The following is a 21,781-nucleotide window of genomic DNA, read 5'->3' on the forward strand; positions in this document are numbered from 1 at the left end:
GTGATTGATCCTCAAGGGATCGATCCCAAACTTTCTGGAATCCAAGGGATTGATCCTTTTACAAGGGGATTGATCCTCTGGTCAAATGGATCGATCCTTTGAGCTAAAAAAGTTTGGAAACACATCTTTAAAGCACGAAAATGATCGAGTATATTTTTGAAAAAGTTCAACTAAGTTGAAAAACATTTAAAACATATTTTTAAGTTAATTTGGACTTTGAATTATTTTTGATAAATTTTTGACAAATTCAATTAAGTCCAAAATCAAATTTACAATTTAATGTTATATCAAAATACTTATTCAACAAATTAGCAAGCATAAAAATAATAAAGCAATATCAACATAGAAAAAATACGCAAAAGATAGTATTTAACGTAGTTTAATTTTGTTTATCTCTACATATAAGATGGAATAAATATATTTGAGTAGGATTGTTATCCAACTATAATTATACTTATAATTTACTTAAAAGTTTTGTACCAACATTTTTTAATTTTCTTTTTAATTAAAAAATTGTGTATTTTATAATTAAATAAATTTTACAATTTATTATATAATTAATTATTTTGACTGGTTAATAAATTTGGAATGATTCTTATATATATAATTGCATCTATATATATAATTAATTAATTATTTGATATATTATATCTTTTAATCTTTAAAATAATTTTATTTTTACTTTTTAAAATAAAATACAATTATTTAATATAAAGTGATTAAAAAAATTCATAAATCAAATATTTTTATTTTATTAAATATTGAAAAAATTAATTGTATTATTTTAATGATTTAGAATATGCATTATGATATTTTTCACGTGCAATGCATGTGAGAGTATATATAATATTAATAAGGGTAAAGTATATAAATGGTCCCTCGATTAAAGAGTATTGTTTTGTTGAGTCTCCCACTATTAAATGTTATGAAATGGTCCTCTAACTATAGGATGTTGTTTTGTTGAGTCTCTTGACTTTTAAAAGTTACAAAATACTCACTCGACTATTCATATGTTCCAAACTTGTCATTTTCTGTTAAAAATTGAATACCGTCTGAGCTTGACGTTAACTTGCTGATTGAGATATGATAAAATTATATTTTAAGATGTCTACTGGTACAACCATTACTTTCAATCACTAGCTTGACGACCCAATGTTTCAAGCATTGACTAAATGACATAATGTAAACGTAAAGTCGATACACAAAATACAACTCAAACGATTTTAGAATCAGATTTTTTTCATATCCCAGTCAATATATTAACTTATAGCTCATACGACTTCCAATTTTTTAACGAAAAATGATGAGTTTGGAACACATAAATAGTTGGGTAACCATTTTATAACTTTTAATAATCGGAGGACCCAACAAAGCAATATCCTATGATCGGGGGACCATTTTATAACTTTTATTAGTTAAATGACTCTACAAAGTAGCACCTATAGTCAGAGATCATTTGTATACTTTACCCTAATAATAAATAATCAAACGATATTGAAATTACCAATTCAGTGGTCGACCACGAGCCATTATTAGTTTAGTACTGATAAAAGGGTGTGCAATGTGGTCACCACATGCCCATTTTGCAGTTTCATCGTCATCTTCCTAATTTATAGAAAAGAAAAAGTGTCTTTATCAACTTGTCTTTTTTCTTCTTCTAATCTTTTACCATGGACACGTGAAGATATTAGATTACATGAATATACGTGGAAAATCGAAATTAAAGTTGAGGGAGAAGAGGATAAACAAGACTATTGTGAGTGGTGATGAGCCTATAAATAACACCCATATGGTCTAGTCCAAGACACACAAGAAACAAGAAGCTGCCATGGCTAATGCTACACCTTTCACTGCTTTCCTTCTGGTCTCTTTCCTGTGTATTTCTTCTTACTTTTCTTTCTCAAAAGCAGAAAACACTGCTCTTCCTATAGTGAGTGGTCTCTCATGGACATTCTACCAAAAATCATGTCCCAAAGTGGAATCCATTGTTAGGAAACAACTGCAGAAGGTTTTCAAGGAGGACATCAGCCAAGCTGCTGCCTTGCTTCGTCTCCATTTCCATGACTGCTTTGTTCAGGTGATCTATTTTCAGTCTTCACCATGAAGAAATGAGTTGCTGGGTTTTTAATGGAGAAATTAATATGATTAGGTGATGATCATAAAATGAATTGCAGGGATGTGATGCATCGGTGCTACTGGATGGATCAGCGAGTGGGCCAAGCGAGCAGGATGCACCGCCGAACCTGACGTTGAGAGGGTTCAAGATCATAAATGACCTGCGTGCACTTGTCCACAAGGAGTGTGGAAGAGTAGTCTCTTGTGCTGATATCGCTGCTCTTGCTGCTCGTGACTCTGTGTACCTGGTATTTACTTCAACCACTCATTTAATACCTTCATTTACTGTATTTTTACTACTGCCACCCCACCAAATTTACTTATCTTTTGTTACCTATCCCATGGAAAAGTCACCATAATGTACATAGGAGGAAAAGTCTATTTTGTAGGGACAACTTTTATTACTTTGGGGCCTTAGGAGTGAAAAAAAAAGTCAACAAAACGTACATTAGTGGAAAAGTCAATTTTGTTGTGCCAACTTTGCTCACTAGGGGTTAACCTGACATAATTCTCTCCTCCTCCTGGGATGAACCTCTTAATTAGCAATATAACGTTTAAATGACCTCCGTAATTAAAGATATTATTATTATTTTTAGAGATTATATATTTAAGTAATTGTATTTACAAATATGTACATTATTAGTAATTAAGATTTTAAATAAATATTATATTTTAATTATTTTAAACTATTAAAAATATTTTTATTTGAAAGCTTCTAGAGATTCACAGAACTTATATGTTTATAAATATTTGATTAAATAATTATTTTAATATTTATCTATTTTTTAAAATACTCTGGTACACCAACGTTTTATATTAGGACAAAAAACTTTCAACCTTTGATTAAATAGTTATTTTATTTTCTGTCATTTTTAGTGCATTTTGATCTCAATGTTTTATTTTAAGATAACCAATTTATTTTAGAGAATTGATCATTTGTTGACTAATAATTTTTATTATTAGAAGTGTCTTTTTACCCTAAAATGCTATTAGAGAAATAGAAATCTAAGTGATTATTTAGTTAAATATTAGGGCATTTTTAAGGAATTATGCTCACCAAATGACCATAGTATCAAATTAGCTCCTTTTTACAAGATTAAATAGTAAATCTCACAGTGCAGTGAATTATCATGGAGTTGAAGTAGAATCCAATGCTAATCTTTTCCCTTTCTCTTCATTGCAGTCTGGAGGTCCGGACTATGATGTGCCATTAGGAAGGCGAGATGGCCTGAGCTTCGCCACAAGAGATGCAACATTGCAGAACTTGCCGCCACCCTTCGCCAACGCCGACACCATCCTCTCCAGTCTTGCCACCAAAAACTTTGACCCGACCGACGTCGTAGCCCTCTCAGGTGGCCACACCATCGGCATCAGCCATTGCGGCTCATTCACCCGTCGCCTTTACCCTACTCAAGACCCCACCATGGACCAAACCTTTGCCAAAAACCTCAGGAGAGTCTGTCCTACAGAAAATTCCACAAACACCACAGTGTTGGACATAAGGACCCCGAACAAATTCGACAACAAGTACTACGTCGATCTCATGAACCGCCAGGGCCTGTTCACATCGGACCAAGACCTGTACACTAATGGTAAAACAAGGAGCATTGTTACCAGCTTTGCTGTTAACGAGACTCTCTTCTTTGAGAAATTTGTGGTGGCTATGGTGAAGATGAGCCAGTTGAGTGTGTTAACCGGTAAGACCGGAGAAATTCGAGCCAATTGCTCCGTGAGGAATGCCAATAACAGGTCGTTTTTGGCGTCAGTGGTTGAAGAGAATGCTACATCCGAGTATTAAGGGCGTATAATTAACATTTTAACTATGTTTTTTCGCATAATGTGTTGTCTTTTATATGCCTTTTGGTGTGTTAGCTGAAGTTGGGGTTTGTATTCAGCGTTGACTTTTAATAAATGTGTGCCCAAAACTAGAGCTTAAGTTAATATCAGCCATGGAATTAGCATCTTCGTCTAAGCACATCTTTTTACTATAGCAACGTGTAGTAATTGCAGTCGACCGACGATTTACAGGATGTTTTAGCATTTAGAATTACAAATTTTATCATAATTTTAAATTATGATATTTTTATAAAAAGTTGGGGTTAATCTCTTTTGGCATAATACCAAAATCAACTCTCAATATTTACTAAAATAATCGTTTTGTTTAATATTTTTTTATCATTTTAGTCCCAAACATTTTATTTTAAGGTAAAATATTCCCTAAGGTTTAATTAAATAATCATTTTAGTTATTATTCATTTTTTCGAGTATTTTTGGCCTTAACGTTTCTTTTTAGGGTAAAAAATATCTCTATTTTAAGTGTTAAATTGTTTGTTAATCAACTATTTTCATACAAATGGGGTTTTCTTGGCCTAAAATAAAATATTGAGGGCCAAATTGCTATATAAAAGAATAATGTTAAAATGATTATTTAAATAAATGTTTGAAATTAATTTTGATATTATGTCATTTCTTTTTTAAGGGGTCAAAACATTTTTAAAAGTGGTCTCATTTACTTATTTTTATTATATTATATCAAATATATATAGGAAACTTTCTTTTAAAAGAATTTTTGGTGTCAAATGACGCCCCTCACCCTGTCCTGGCTCCGCCAGTGGCATTGATGAACAGACTCTAATGCTATATAGAGGAGTTGATTAGTATGTATTTATCTATCTATTTATATTATTAAATGTATTTTAATATATTTTTGGATGTTACTTCTTTGATACTTATAGGGGTTAGAGATATGAACCTGAGTAACCTTAATAGTTAAAGGGATTATTGTTCTCCCTTGAGTTCGAACAATTACTTTTGTATGATGTGTGTACATTATTAATAGTTAAAAAAAATTATGAACATATACTATTTTAAAATTACGTGATCCACCTTGAAATCCAAACACCGAATACGTAAAAGTGATTTTTCTTTCTTTCAAATTCCATTGAAAATGCAAACGCAGGATAGCATAATTCAATAACTCATAGCAATATTCATCATTTTTTTCTTCTATTTTCTTTCCCATGGATTTAATCCTCTTTATGATTCAACCTGCAAACAAAAAATAAAAAAAATTACGAAATGTAATATTTTTAGGGTAAATCACATGTTTAGTACCTAGACTATCACTTTTGGCACGTTTTAGTACCTAAAATTTTAACTTTTTAAAATCATACATAATATTTAATTTTTATTTTATTTTAGTACTTGTTAAAAACTTTAGGTATTAAAGCAGACAAAAACTGATAGTTTAAATATTAAACGCGTTAAGTTTTTAATGGTTGGTACTAAAATGTCAGGTATGATTTTTAAAAAAAATAAATATTTAAGTACTAAAACAAACCAAAATTGATAGTTTAGACATTAAACACATAATTTATATTTTTTTAATAAGGTTTAGGTCCTAAATTAGAATGTTAGCTTGGAAATGGATTATGTTTTCGGTTACCATATTGAAAGTTTACTCAATATGCTGTTTCCTTTTCCAGCGTTTAAATTAATTTCTTTTTCTATTTTACTTATCACGTGGCCCACTTTTGTGTTTTTTTCCTCTTTGATGATATATATATTAATTATTAATTAATTTAAATAAAATATTATAAAAACAACATATTATTATGATAATATAATTTTAAATTATGAATGCGGACATCTTTTTATAAAAATATGATATAAACTAAATTAGATAGCCATAGTATTATTAATTAGATTTTAGTTTTTAAATAATTATAGTTGGAAGGCTAAAATTCTAAAATAAAAAATTTAGAGATTAAAATTTAAATATACAAAGATAGAAAGATAAAACAATACATTATCAAATTTAAATTATAAAATAAAAAATATTGATCATCATTAACCTACACAATTATGATGTATTTTCATTTTGAATAGTCTAAAAGGATTATAAAAATAAATTTTATTGATTATTAAAACAATTTGAACCTAAATATTAGTTAAGGATCACTTGTTAGTGGTGAGCGTTCAATCGAGTTGAGTCAAGTTAAAAAATTTTGAGTTATTCGAGTTGACGAATCATATTTTATAACTCGATATTGACTTGAAACTTTTTCGAGTTGAGTCGAATTTTGAAGTTTCTATTTAAATTTAATTTACCATTTATAATATTATGATATTATTTGATTCTAATTTAAATGATATTTTGTAACCATATACATATATATATATATATATATATATATATATATATATATATATATATATATATATATATATATATATATATATATTTCGTACTTTTTCATATGAAATATACATATATCATACGGACTTGAGGGATTCGACTCAACTTTGAAAATTAATCCACTAATCACTAAAAAATTTGAGTTATTCGAGTTGTAATTTATAACTCAATTTGAATTTAAAATTTTTTCGAGTCGAGTTGAATACAAAAAATTGATTTTTCAAGTAAACCGGATAGGAGAAAGAAGAAAATAAATCTAATGGTAAAATTACAAATATAGTGCTGGTATTTTGTAATTATAAGAAAGAGGTGAGTGATAAATGATAATCTTCTTCTCTACAATAAATATGTGGTGGAAAGAGCAAGCTGAAACTGCATTTTTCTGTTGTGTTTCAGCTGCCATGACTTCAGTTGTTTCCAGCTTCTTAAGACCCATCTTCTCTTCTTCTTCTTCGAAAGGTAATAGCAAAATCTCCCCACAATTAAATACACGCATGATTACTAATTTGAGTTCCCATTTAGAGTCCAACTCGAATGCAAGAAAACAGCGAAGCTGAGAGACGACTGGCGGGAACGCTCTAAGCCTATACCCCCTGGAGGTACCTATCCAGCCAAAGACCATTGCAGGTTCTAGTTTTTTTTTTCAATGCAATAAAATACCCATCCTTTCTTTTCTTTTCTTTTTACACTTTCTTTCATGGTTTTCATTTTTTTCTTATATATATTCAATTATTGGCAGTCGATGTGGGTTGTGTGATACATATTACATTGCTCATGTTAAGAATGCTTGCGCTTTCTTAGGAGATGGAATGTCCAAAATTGAAGTAAGTCAATCGTTCCTCTACCTTTTTTGTTCCTTTGGTCAAGGATGAACCATGGTTTAGATATTTCTTTATATTTTTTATTGATTATTTAATTCGCACTCTCTGTATTTCTAAAATAAATTTTTAAGTTCGCACTTCTCACCCCTGACATAAAATCATTCCTAGGAAAGGCTTTACCAGAAAGTATGTAAGGAAGATGCTTGGTTGATGATAAAGTATTCTTTTTTTTTTTTCACGAGACGATGTATTTGTGCATGTAATTTGACTGTAAAACGATAAAATTGTGAGCTTTGACCATATCTAGCATAGGAGCAAAGCTTCCCATTGATTCTAATTTACTTGACCATTCCAAGTCATGAGCAACATTGAACCTTTGATAATCTATTTGTCTACCTCTAATGCTCTTCTGAAGTGGCTGAGGGAAAAGCTTATTTGTTGCTTTAGCTTAGCTTCAAAATTTAGGTACTATGAGAACCTCATTTCTGTAGTTTACTGCCAACTTATGAGATATGCTGCTTTAATAAACTGATTTTTTTGGTTGCTTTAAATAGATTTCCACGGCTACTTATGAGGGAAAAGCTTATTTGTTGCTTTAGCTTATGACTTGAGTTACATAAGATGATGACATTTGGCTACTTTTACCTTGTTGCATTGGATTATATGATATTCAATTTATTAATAATTGTGTTGGCCAGTAGGGTACTTTCAACACATTTTGAATCCTGTTTGATGTTATGCAATCAGTTGACTAATTTATTTGGTGTTCAGAGCTTAGAACCTGTAGTTCATGGTAGAGGGAGGAAATCGGATTCTTTGGAGGAGACGTATTTAGGAGTTCATGAAAAGCTTCTATATGCTCGTAAAGTTAAGCCAGTAGAAGGTATGTCTTTGTTAATTATGAAATTTTCCGATACTGTTTTCATTATTTCTTTGGTCCATTGTTGTTATGTTTGTGCATCCGTGCTATTAATATCATCCAATTTTCCTTTTCTGAAGTACCGCATACATCTACATCCAAATCTTACGGAGGGAGTTTTTGTTAAATTTTTCCTAAAGTAGCTTTGAGGTTAAGCTCAACTTTTTGAAATAGTGTTAATAAATAGTTCATAGTAATGCAGGTACATGTTATGTTTTCTAATGTATTGTGCCTAATATGAGGTTTTCCACCATTTACGTTATTCTCGGCATTAAAAGTGCTTGATAAATATTAAAGGTCTGAATTAAAGAGGAATGGATGGGAAAAAAATGCAGTGCAATTTTTAATAATTTTCTTTCATTATGTCCTTTTTTAAAGTTGCACACTATGCGTCTGCAGGGGGTGGGGGCAGAGGGGGGGAGATGGTGCTGTGAATGATTTTAGGTTAATAATGCTTTGTATCATTGACAATGTTTATCTGCAGCCTAAATTTTATGCACGTTGCAATTTTAATCATTTTTAGGAGCTCAATGGACTGGGATAGTTACAACCATTGCGATAGAAATGCTGAAATCAGGCATGGTTGAGGCTGTTATTTGTGTTCAGAGGTGGGAACACTTATTAATAGATGAAGAATGAAGTAGACATGGTTTATTATCGAATGTACGTTATTGCCTTTTTGTTTTCTTAAATATTATCGCAATGCAGTGATCCAGATGACAGACTGTCCCCAAGGCCCATTTTAGCTAGGTTAGTTTTATTTGCTCTTTTCAAAAATTGAAATTACCGACTTGATTGTGTACTTATCTTACTTTCAAATGTCAAATCTCTTCCTTTTGATTTACTGCAGGACGCCAGACGAAGTTTTAGCTGCTAAAGGAGTCAAACCAACACTATCCCCTAATCTAGATACCCTCGCACTGGTTGAGGTGCTTTGAATTCTTGAATCTTGAAGCTACCTGTGGATGAATTTTAAGCTTTATATATCATTTATGCTTAAGAAATCTGATGAAAGTTATGAAGTTGGTTTTATGAGCTCATAATTAAAAGCATTTCTTATAAGAATGATGACTATTCTTGAAGAGTTGATGAACAATGAGAGCACCACCACCACTATTATTAATCAGACAGATAGGCGAGCACAGACTTAAAAGGAAAGAATCAATCCAAGGCTGCACATTTACTTTATCTAATGCCCAACCTCTGTAGTAACTGAAAATTAATGCAATGAAAATGCCAAAAGGGCCTAGTCAAGTAGCAAGAGGAGGTGATTCATTTTTCCTAAAGAGCAATAAGAAAAAATCCTATAATCAATGTACGCTATATTTAATGTGCTTGTTCGTTTTTCTTTTGTCATTTCTACCAGTTTCTGATAGCTAATCTGTGTTTTTCATAAAAAAACATAATTGTACTTTTTTTCCTGTATTAAAGTTAACTGAGATAGAATGGGCTTAATTATGCAGGCTGCAGGGGTAAAGCGTCTCCTTTTCTGTGGTGTTGGTTGCCAAGTGCAGGGTATGCTTAGTGCTATACCCTAACAGTTTCTATATATGCTTATTTCTATATTATGACTTGCACTATCGTAATGCAGAATGATTTCTTAAACTGCAGCGCTAAGATCTGTGGAGCACCATCTAAATTTGGAGAAGCTTTATGTGTTAGGCACCAATTGTGGTAATATATATATATATATTATATACTGCTCTTTTTACTGCGCTGCTTCACTTTTACAATACTATGTTAGGCAAATATAGCTAATATCAATGTAACTTGTGAATAGTTCATCTGAAACTTTATTTTATTAGATCTGTACTAAGAGAAAAATGCATTTTTGTACTACAAGTTGTATGATTCCCAGCTAGTTTGCAACCAGTTACTGTGAGATTAGATTATTCCAAGTTATTCACTAAGTCATGTGTTATGGTTTCGTATTGCACTTTTAATTAGATCTTCAAAATTCATAAGCCTTAGATGGATAAATGATAGGCACAATGTTACTTTAGACTGCTTTCTTTCTATATTGAAGGAAAAATCTCAATCATTATGAATGCTTTATTCAACAGTTGATAATGGAACTCGAGAAGGTCTAGATAAGTTTCTAAAGGCAGCGAGTAGTGAACCAGAAACAGTTCTACATTACGAGTTTATGCAAGATTACAAGGTTTGTGCTGAAAAACTTTTTACTTGTGCTCAAGTTATGCATGGTAAATATTTGTCCGTGGAGTAAGGCCATTTATTGAAAAGAACATTCTCAACATAAATGGAATATAGTTCTAATAGTAGCAAAAATATATTTAAAGTAAACAGAGGTGTGAGCTTAGGTTACTTGAGGCCTTGAGATTATACCTCATTATATTTCCCTTGTCTTTCACCATGAAACAGTCTTAAAGAGCTTAGGATATTACTATAGCTGGTAATTGCCTATCCTTGGGATAAACAGTGATAATAGTTCTTTTCCCCATTTATTCATAACATATATGAATGATATCGAATGATTAAGCCATTTACCTTATCTGGAGAGAGCTTGGTTTAACATTTTATACCATCAAGACAGGTTGATGGCTCATTACTTAGATGTTGGCATTAGGCTAATCTTGAGTATTTGTATAACTGCTAGCTGTCCCATATAAATAGCTGATATTAGTATTAAAAAAATACACTTTTTGTATCTTATGTGGCTATTTTATATTCTTCTAGGTCCACCTAAAGCATTTGGATGGCCATATTGAAGAGGTAATAAATTTTGTTACTTTCAATCTGGTCTGGTTCTTGCAATCACCAAGCTTCATCCATTTGAAATTTTAATTAAAGCAGGTTCCTTATTTCTGTCTACCAGCAAACGACTTAGTCGATGTTATTGCACCTTCTTGCTATAGGTAATTTCCTGTTGTTTCCATATGATTAATAAATTTGACCATTTAACAAAAGTCTGTCTGGAAAAGGTTATCTGGACCAAAATTTGTCATGTGCATCTAGACTTTACTATTTATTTGTGCATATCATTGTAGAACAATTTTTTAACTAGACAAATTTTCATGTGTTTTGCAGCTGTTTTGATTACACAAATGCATTAGCGGTGAGTTTTTTTCTTTTTCTTAAAAAAAGAAATTATTTATGCAAGGTTGTCCTTGAAATTTTGTAACCCGTGCTAATAGGAATGCCTTGTGTTTTACTCAATATCTTTACTCTTGTAATCTAAGAGAATAAACCGAGAGAGAAGGAAAGAATAATGGATTTAACGCAAGAAAGAATATGATTTCGGATATGACTTCAAAAATAAACTTCTATCTAGATTACAAAGACTCATCAAACTTATCTTTCTTATCATAAAAGACTCCTAAACAAATGAGACTGCTACTATTACTACACGGCTTCTCTTGACATTTACTGAGTGGATAGTGGAATTGCTTTCATTTGTTTCACGATTCAGTTTTAAAGTAAGGAGTTTTATTCTGTTTGTTAGCTACTTATTTGTATCCCCAATCCATGCAATCCTTTGCCCCCGTCTCAATGGTTTGCCAGGTCTGAAGGTTTATGATTCTGATTAACTGAAAATTGCCAGCATGTTTCTAGATATTTTCTACATGCATTAAGCTGGTATCTATGTTGGATCCTTCAATATTATTATTTGATCATAGAAGTTCCAAGGAAGTTATCTTGCACTTATTGCTGACATGACTCAACTTAGAATAATCCTCTTTTTTTTGGCCAATGCAGGATCTGGTGGTTGGATATATGGGTGTACCAAAATATTCTGGAATCAGCATGACACAGCATCCACAATATGTTACTGTTAGGTACTTTCTCCTCGACATCAAATGAACAAGCTGCTTGCTAAAGCATGTTACTTGTGCCCCTCGTTTTTTTCTCCATGCATTCTTTCATTGGTTTTATAATATTGACATTATCATTCTAATCTAGTTGTTGCATTCTTTTATTCCATAATGATGCTCGAGTCGCTTCAAATCCCAAGAGAACTTAGATTTTCATTTCAATGTTTTTACTGTAGAAATGAACATGGCAGAGAAATGCTGAGTTTGGTTGAGGGCCTTTTGGAGATCACTCCAACAACTAGTAGTGTAAAATCCTAAGCTATATATCCTGTTGAGCTGCTAGAGGATTTGGGGAGGAAAACTGATTACAGACATTTCATTTCAGGGTAATCGGCAACCATTTGTGATGGAGACTGTTAAGGCAGATGATAATGCTAAGTTCGGTATGTATGGCTTCTTCTGTTTAGCCATGAAAACAATTTTGACTTTCAACCGCAGTGCATAGGCATCGGTTTCAAGCTTTAAATTAGAAATATGACAGAGGTCTTGTGAATCTATTTATGCTGCTTAGCAAAATTTTTCAAGCTTTTTCTTTATTAAAAGTAAAGTGGATATTATTGTCTTCATACTAGTAAGCTTAGATACATTATATTGAGTACCTGTACAAGTGTTGATAATTGCACATATTTATGTATTCCCCCCCTATTTTGTTCATCTTCAAATGCGCTGAAACTTATTTAGAGGATCATAATTTGTTATTCTGTTCTTTTGCCTTCAGGAAGGGGTCCTTCTCAACCTGCCCCTAGATTTATTGGGAATTTGATAGCTTTTGTGCTTAACTTGGTAAGGATTCTTACATGTATACAATTCATTTGTTATGGAAAGGCAGTTGAATATGAAAAGCATTCTCATTCGCCTAATTGTGTTCAGATTGGTCCAAAGGGTCTGGAATTTGCTCGATATTCACTTGATTACCATACTATAAGGAACTATTTGTATGTGAACCGCACCTGGGGAAAACAAAGGTATATTCATACTGAGCAATTAATTTATAATACACCATCAGGATAGAGTTACTTTTAATTATGAAAACATCAAATGCATGCAGAGGTGATAGGCATATTCCTTCATACGCAAAGAAACTTGTCGACGCTTACAACCAGAAGGGCGATATTGATCAAATGCTTGCCCGTGAGTAACACTCTACACGTTGAAAATTCCCCTACATGGTATGAAGCGTATTACTTGAATGAGAAAGCTGATGTATTATCTGATGATGATGATATTGTGATCTCAATGGAGCCATGTGTGCTTAGTTTATATTAGTTTCTCTACAACTGTACTTGATAAACGGATCGATGTTTTTAAAACGTATAAAATTTGTTTTGGTCGCTAATGTATTATCTTCCTTTATGTCCTCTCCTGTATGATTGACTGGTCAGATTTGTAATCGGATGAGAGAATAATGGAGGACAGTTTTTGTTGATGGAATGAGTGATACTGGTTTCAGGAATATCTACATATTGCCATAAACAATTGTCTTTTACCATGAGATTTTCTTGATCTTTAAATTTTTTTCTCAGTAAAGACTAGAATATTTTTGAATTTAGAATTGAACTTACATCTTCTGGCCTGGAAAAAGAAGCTTGGAAAATTAGAAAGGGTAAATATAGTTCAGCTCTGTATGAGTTCATGTCACACCCCATTTTTCAATTTTTAAATTTATAGAATTAATAAATTGATTTTAAGGATTAAACTGTAAGTTTCTAAAAATTTTTGGGTCAAGTTTGAATATATAGGAAATTTAGGGACTAGTCCCGTAATTTTCCTATACTCTCTTGACACCAAAAATTAAAAAAATAGGAAGCTGAGATGGCTTGAACTCATGACCCCATGACCTAGCCACCAGGTCTTTTTGAGTTTAATAATAATAAATATATATATTTTATAATTTGGTTTGGGTTATAACCCAAAACCAAACAAGAAACCCCGTTCGTGAATCAAGTTCTAAAATTAAGTTGTTCTTTAACCCCAAACCAACCCGCTACCCACCACAATCCTTCGACCATCCGTAGCGGACTCTATCGTCGTTTGCCTCAGCTGCAACCTGCAACCGATCTTTGATTGGAGAACTGTCAAATCGGCCATCGTTTGACCTAAATCGAGAGTGAAGTCGTTCGGATCTTGTCGCTGCCCCTGTCGTCACAACCAGTTGACTCGTAGTCGACCGACTACCAAAACCCCTCTGACTGATCGTTGAAAGGTGTCACCGATCACCGTGGAGAAGCCGATAAAGTTCTATCGAAACCTCGTCGCAGCTAGGTTTTCTTCGATTCCGACCACCTCGCTCATCGTTTTGCCTCACCGCTGCCACCATTGGACTCCTTGTCTCTGTGCACTCAAAACCCAATCGATGGGTTGCGTCATCGTCGTCGTTCTCGTCGTCCGTTGTGGGTAAGCTCGCGATCTCGTTTATCCATTTGATTGTTGTGGTTTTGGCTGATTTTTGAGTTGGTTTGCCTTGATAATGGTGTTTGGATGCTCCTGGAGTGCTCGTAAGTTGCCATAGAACTCGTCGCCACCGTCACGCGCCGTTGCGTGCTCGTGGGGTCTCCTTCAGCCTTGGTCTCTTCTAGAAACGGTCCAGGTGGACCAAACCAGCCCGAACCGGTTTGAACCGACCTGAGTCAACCCGAATCGGTCTAACCCATTAACCTTGACCCGAACCGTTAACATTGACCTGATCATTGACCTACCCGTTGACTTGCCCATTGACTTTGACTTTGACAAAAAAGTCTAAATTTCAAAAAGTCATATTTTATGTTTTTCGACTTCCTGAGTCTAAATTCGAAGTCCGGTTTTCCAAATTCAAACACGAAAGCCTCCAAATTGACCATCAAACTCGAATATGCATATATAACTTAAGCAATTTAATTAAGTTAATTTAATTCAAGGTCAATAACTGATCAATTTATGATGATGTCGTATATTTAAGGTACTTGAGGATCTCCTGACCATTCGCCTGCTCGACCCGATTCCTCTCGATCTATCTTTTAGCGCCAGCCCATGATTACTCGTATATTCTGTAACCCCGTTAGACACTGAGTTTAGAATATTATTTCGATTATAACTCTGTTATGATATAACCTAGGTTTGCGTACAGTAAAAGAGCGCAGTGAAGCTAGTGCTCGATAGATCTACCAGACCGATTCTTTTTGTGAAGTGTGTTCTTTGTATGACATATAACTTTTTTAAATATCTATTTGAAAAACCATGTGCACATGATTATTTTCTCCGATTTGAAATCAATTGTTTGCTCTGATTTGACTACCATATGATTTATCTGATTTAAGTATTATTCCTGATTTACTGTATTTTAAACCATGCTTGTTTGACACATGTTCTATGGTTACTGTTTTTACTGATAAATAAGTATGTCTGAACTCTGATTTATACTACCACTGGTTACTGTCTGAAAAATGTTTTTCTTCGGGTACTCTGGGATCTAGTATGAAGTCTCTACAGGTTCAACTTCGGTCAAACTGGTAATTCCTTATATAGGTTCAGACCGATCGAGTTGATAATTCCTTATGGACCTAAGGCACCCTTGGGTGGGCTCCTAGGCCTAATGAGACTAATGGTAAGACCTTATGGACCCTAAGGTACTCCCTTAGGATGACACTTCCGCTATGTGCATTGGGTAATTCCTTATGGGCTTGAGGGCACACCCCTCAGGTGGGCACCTATGCTTCGGCTAGGGTAAGGCCTTATAAACCAAGGCGATCTTTTAGGTTGGCACCTACGTCTTTTGGGCCTAGGGTAAGTCCTTATGGATGCAGTTATGGGAAACTGCATATGGTGTTGATTGAAGGGTGATTCTGTATTTTAAGCTAAAAAATGCTAATGATATTTTCACAACTTGAAACTGGGCTGATTTCGGAAACTCAACTATATGTTTTATTTATGTACTGTTGGAACACACTGAGCTCCCTAGCTCACTTCCCCAAACTTTTATGTTTCAGATAATTTTTGATAGGCGTCCTGAACCTGGCACTTGGAGGATCGACATATTTATACAATAGTATTTTGATATAATGTTTTTATCTTCCGACATGTCATTATGTTGGGTGACATGTGCATATATATTTTGAAAGTATTTGTTTTACGACTTATACTGCTTTTGATAATTATGTTAGGTTTACTTCGATACTGATTTTGGAATATTTTATCTTTTTCTCAGTCCTTACGACTTTGATTTACTGGAATTGAACTTTAGTGTTATGAACTATGTTTTTAAAGGGGTTTATCTGTAATATGGTTTTAAATTATTGAAAAATGTCTTGGAAATTTTTTTATCGTAATCCGCTAGATCTGTTCGCAATGCATGGGCCTGGTCTAAGGGGTTACAGTTCAAATTATAGCTCAGCAACATATTGAGCAAAGAAAACCTGCAGATGGTTTTGAGGAATGAGACTCCATGATATAAAGTATTTATATGAGATTTGGTTGTGTGGTGTGAGGAAATTCTATGGGGGTCATTAAATCAGCAGCATGGAAGTTTTTCTTGGAAGAGTCTAAAATACAACTTATTAATATATGGCTAAAATACGACATAAATTGTTTGTAAACAAAAATTTATCAAGAGTGTAACATTTTAGGTCGACATGACAACATTTTAGATTAAATATGAAAATATCACATTTTCTATAACATTTTCTATTGTAATCAAAATTATTACAAATTGCATAACTTTTTTATTGTAAACCCTAAACCTATCACAATATAACCGAAATTATTACAAATTTTACAACTTTTAAGTTGAACATTATAACATTTTAGATTAAAAACTACTTTAAATTAGATTGTCGCACAACAGAAATACACAAAAGTTTTTTTTTGTTTACTTCCAATACCAAATGGGAAACCAGCTCAAGTTAAAGCAGAGCAGAGAAAAATGTGAATCGTGGGAAAAAGAAGCAAAACTTCATTTGCCTGAATGGATTCCACTTGTGAAATGACATGCATAACAACTCCTACGTTTCTTACTTTTTTTTGGATACTCTTTTTTTTCTCTAACTTGAGTTTCCTGGAAGTCTTATTGCTTTCTTAATTGAGATAATAAATTTAGAGTTATAAAATATTGGGTTAACTACAAGTTTAGTATCTCAACTATCACTTTTGTTTCGTTTGGTCATCCAATTATTTTTTGGTGTTGTTTCATTTTGGTCACAAACTGTTAAAAAAATAACAATGACGATGAAGTGTCACCATAAAGTAATACCACATCATCATTGATTTTTTAAATGTTACATCAATAGTTTTGTTAGTTTTTAACGACGAGTGATCAAAATAAAACCAAAACATAATGTTATTTATGATTTTGAAAAAAAAATTAGTTGATGACCAAAATGGAACAAAGTAATAATTGGGGGTACTAAACATGTAATTTACACTTAATTTAAACTCAAGTCAAGCTCATGGTTAAATTAGTAACTCCTTAACCTAATCTTAAAGACTCAATTTTTAGGGTATTAAAAATATTTATTTATTTATTTTGGTAGCCCTTCCAGTTCCTAGAGTTTTCCCCTAATTAATCTGGATCGATTCAACCTAACTAATCCAGATTGACATGTGTTGTACACTTGGCTTTGGTGGGTGTGTCCCAATGAGGATTTTTGTATATATATGAACTTGAATTCAAAATCCGCTTAAGCGATATAAAACTACTTACCACTAGAACCAGGTTGATTATACATTTTTCTGTCTTTTTTCCAAAACTTGGGCACCAAAAAAACCTTCTACCCGGATTATCTGTTGTCAAGATGTTCTTAACACAGCTGGACAGACACAATGACAAAACATATGTTCTCCATTCTCTGTTCTGCGTTTTTTCCTCATTTGTTGCCCCCATTGATGCCCTCACCATTGTAGAAGAAAAAAGAATAAGAAACTTATTTTAGATTTTAGGGTTTCACCCCTTAAATAAGCCCATTTTATTCAAAATTTCCAAGTGGGATGCTGATGTGGAGTATAAAAACATGCATTGAAAATCGAAAACGAAATAATAAATTTATATCACCTGTACTAAAATGAAACAAAAACTAAATGTTAGATATAATTTTTAAACAACTGGAAGTTCAAGTACTAAAACGGATCAAAAGTGAAAGTTTAGGTACTAAACGCATAGTCTACCCTAAATAATTTTAAGGCTTAATAAAAAAATAAGTGCCTAAATAATGCCTCGAAAAACGTATTGGTGCCTAAAGGAATTTTTGCTAAAAATATGTAACATCCTGAAATTCGGGTCAGTGACTAAAATGAGAATTTTGAAATTGGGGATCAATTTAGGAAAATTAAAAGTTCAAGGATTTTAATAGGAATATTTTATTATTGGATAAAAGGGTAAATATGAAAGGATTATAAGGGTATTATAGTAATTTAGATTGGATGATATTTTTATCTCCCTTATTTAGGAAGATAACACGTGGGGATGGGGAGAGTTATCTGGAAAGCTTATCTCTTCTTTTTCCTTCTTCATGTTGGCTTCCATCTTTAAAGGTAAGTTTGATTTAGTTGTTGATTTCCTGAATTCTTAAGTTGGATTTGAGTCTTTGGGGGTTATATAAGCTTAAGGAAAGTTTATATAAGTTTAAAACACCAAGAAGAGATAATTAGAAAGGAATTTCTATTAAGAGTTAAGAAATGAACTTTTGTTATAAAAAGGTTTTTGAAGTTCTAAGAATGAATTTGACTTGTCAAAGGGTTAATTAAGAAGTTAGAGGTGATAGAATTTAATTTAGAACACATGGAAAATTTAATGAAATTTTTTGATTCAAGAATTATGGTGAATTATGGGAGATGGTAAAGTGTTATAGTGTTATAAGAAGGTTTACATATGTATAGATAAGTTTTAAGGTACAAGGAGAGATTAATAAGTAGAATTTGGGGTCAAAACAAGACATCTTCGTGCTCAAGATGTAATTTCTAGGTTATGTCCATCGGTACATCTTCAATGTGTACCGATGCACTCTCAAATAAATGAACATCGAATGCAACGAGTGCATCGATGCATAGGGAGTGCATCGATACACCCATTAAAATGGAAATATCGAATGCAAATTTTGTATCGATGCATGGGGTAGTGCATCGATACACATGTTAAGGATGCATCGATACACTGTAAAATGTATCAATGCACTTCAAAGGGAAAATAAATAGACCTTTTTTTTGGTCTAAGAAATGATAGATTAGAGTATATCAATTGGATACTGATATGTATCAATGTATGATTATGTAGATATAGAGTACGAACAAGTTCTGGGACAACTATCAAGTTAAGATTCGATCGAAAGAAAGGAAATCATAAAAGGGGATTGGAACTTAGTGAGGCCAAGGTGAGTGCATACTATTGGAATATATGTACTTTTACATGGGAATTGGACTTATGATAAGTCTATTCCAGATATTTTGAATATATGATAGCATGAGTCGAAGCATGATTAAGATTGCGTGCTATGTGAATGTGACATGCTTGCATTACATTTATGTGATGTGCTTTTATGTGTTATATGATAATGATTTATGAAACAATACAAGAATATTATTTGATTTACTGATTATTAACTTCTAAGATTGCATACATATGAATATAAGTTATAAGATGAGAAAGCATATATTTATATATATATGAGAAGATATAGGAACAAGAAATAAGTCAAGTAATAAAGGAATATGAAATTGTATGAAATGTGACATAAGATGTGTGATAAAATTAGAAGGAATGAAATAAACATGTGACCTAGGTTGTAAGTTAAAGCATTATTTGATATAAGTAATTGTGATCATAAGATAATCAAGTATAGGTTATATTATATGGTATAAGGGTTTATAAGAAAATGGTTATAAGACTTTAGGAGAATAGTATGTAAATTAGGGTGCATAAATATAAATGATGATACCAAATTAAGTTAAGTGTTTAAAGAAGAATTATATTTAAAAGAAACTATGATATAGGAGTCATGTGACATGAAGCTAATAAATGGATTAATTTAGTATATAAATTATATGTTATGATATAGGTTACATGATCAATATAAATGCAAGATAGTGTAATAAATTATATGAATTGATATAATCAATTATGTGAATAAATGGAAAAGTGAGTCAAGATAAGTATTGCTTATAGGATAAAATGAGATTATGAACATATAGTTAACTTTATTAGGAAGACTTAGGTGTTATATGATTTAGGTAATGATAAGTGAATTATGTGATTATGTGACTATGGGTGAAATGGAGTAAACCATGTAATTATAAAGTATGTGAATATATGTATATAAAATAAGTCACGTAACTATTGAGCTATAGGAAATGAAGTGATAAGAAGGTTATGATAAGAAGTTATAAGAGTATATGTTTATGAGGAAATATAAGAATAAGTTATAAGCCATGTGATATGTTATTTATATGGAATTGTTCTACGTGCAAGTGATTATATGCATAATCCATCCATGTTTTAATATGACATTATCTGTAATAAGCGGTATTACCAAAGGATAATTCTAAATGATCATATGTGTACATGTGAAATGAATGATGTGTTATATGATGAGTGATAAGAGAGATATGAAAATGTGAAGTGTATCCATATTTAATCCCATGTTATTTAATATGAGAGCTGTAGGTATAATTGGCATGCCAAGAGTCGAGGGATTATTAGTGGTCCTTCGGGACATATCAGTGGTCCTTCGGGGCATAGTGGTCCTTCGGGATATAGTGGTCATTCGGGACAAATATTCAGTGCCCCTAGTAGGAATTATTCGAGCTGTGGTGGCAATATTTGTGCACAACCTCAGTGTACCCACGCACCTTCTGTTCTCAATAATGTATATGGGCAATTCAAAGATAAAATTTAAGTGAAATTTGCATAAGAGAATTATTTGCATATGTGCATAACATGATCATATGTGTTATAGTTTAGTAGACAAATGTAAATTTCACTGTTATGTTTGATTCTTTGTGAATTGCTCTAAGTGATTGATGATGTGAACATTTAGTGAAGATGAGATTATATGATAATAAGGTTTGATAATAATGCTAAGTGTGAAGATGATAATATACATGTGTGTGTATGTATATGAAACATTATATGTTTGTGAATGTAGAATCATATTAAGTGTTCATGCATTGCTCTGAGTTAGAGTTTCTATTATATGCTTTTTATGCCTCACTAAGTGATCGACTTAGCATGTGAGTATTCACACGTAGGTTTTGGAAAGCGAGAAGAGAAGTGAAGAGGAGCAAGACAAGTCAGACTCTCCTTTCCACAAATCAGATCAGAATGGTAGTTAAGTGTAGGCATTTGGTTGTATATAGTGTGTTGGCATGTAACAAATTGTGGATTTCTAATACTCTGATTAGTTTTGTTTATTTTGGTCCAACTTGTGTAAATTAACATCTTTTATTTTAAAGAAAGTTTAAAATTTTCATGATTTTCTTTAAGAGTCAAGGTTTGAAAAGTCAATATGACACCTCGAACTTGTATCTGAGTCGGGTACGAGTTGGGGTGTTACATTTAATGGTATTAGAGCTAAGGTTTAGCCGATTCTAGGCTTAAACCGAAGTCAAATGAGGTTTAAAAATGTGTACATGCCAACTACAAATGAAAATTTCTGATATGATAGTGTAAGGAGTATGTTGTCTTGCTAATAGAATAAGATTTGTATGATATAGTAGAAATTGATTATAGAAATTGTCAAAGTAAATTGATAGTTGACAAATATGATGGTGATAGCAATTCACCTACCCTGGCCAGGCAAGATGAAGAGCAGAAACCTCATAAAGTGTCTTATAAGATTGAAGGTTGATTCAGAAAGTTGAAATCATATTAAAATAGTGATAGAAGGTTTTCACAGTTTTGAATCAGAAAAGTGATGTGAAGTATTCTTATTATTTT

At 32.4% G+C, this 21,781-nt stretch overlaps 2 protein-coding genes across 2 annotated transcripts; both read left to right on the forward strand.

Annotated features, from left to right (window-relative positions):
- Positions 1 to 1,790: 1,790 nt before the first annotated feature.
- On the forward strand, positions 1,791 to 4,076 carry LOC120178328 (peroxidase 12-like). Its single transcript, XM_039184197.1, has 3 exons — positions 1,791 to 2,077; positions 2,175 to 2,363; positions 3,299 to 4,076. The coding sequence occupies exons 1-3, from the start codon at positions 1,829 to 1,831 to the stop codon at positions 3,911 to 3,913; spliced, it is 1,053 nt and encodes a 350-aa protein (XP_039040128.1). The 5' UTR covers positions 1,791 to 1,828; the 3' UTR covers positions 3,914 to 4,076.
- A 2,599-nt stretch (positions 4,077 to 6,675) lies between these two features.
- Positions 6,676 to 13,339, forward strand: LOC120178319 (7-hydroxymethyl chlorophyll a reductase, chloroplastic-like). Its single transcript, XM_039184189.1, has 19 exons — positions 6,676 to 6,795; positions 6,846 to 6,940; positions 7,053 to 7,137; positions 7,906 to 8,017; positions 8,577 to 8,661; positions 8,762 to 8,803; positions 8,904 to 8,982; positions 9,517 to 9,568; positions 9,665 to 9,727; positions 10,117 to 10,214; positions 10,751 to 10,786; positions 10,868 to 10,929; positions 11,102 to 11,129; positions 11,771 to 11,850; positions 12,063 to 12,132; positions 12,212 to 12,269; positions 12,605 to 12,669; positions 12,757 to 12,851; positions 12,935 to 13,339. The coding sequence occupies exons 1-19, from the start codon at positions 6,715 to 6,717 to the stop codon at positions 13,023 to 13,025; spliced, it is 1,377 nt and encodes a 458-aa protein (XP_039040120.1). The 5' UTR covers positions 6,676 to 6,714; the 3' UTR covers positions 13,026 to 13,339.
- The last annotated feature ends 8,442 nt before the right edge of the window (positions 13,340 to 21,781 follow it).

The sequence above is a fragment of the Hibiscus syriacus genome, unplaced genomic scaffold (genome assembly GCF_006381635.1).
Source record: "Hibiscus syriacus cultivar Baekdansim isolate YM2019G1 unplaced genomic scaffold, ASM638163v2 tig00112347_pilon, whole genome shotgun sequence".
Lineage (NCBI taxonomy): Eukaryota > Viridiplantae > Streptophyta > Magnoliopsida > Malvales > Malvaceae > Hibiscus > Hibiscus syriacus.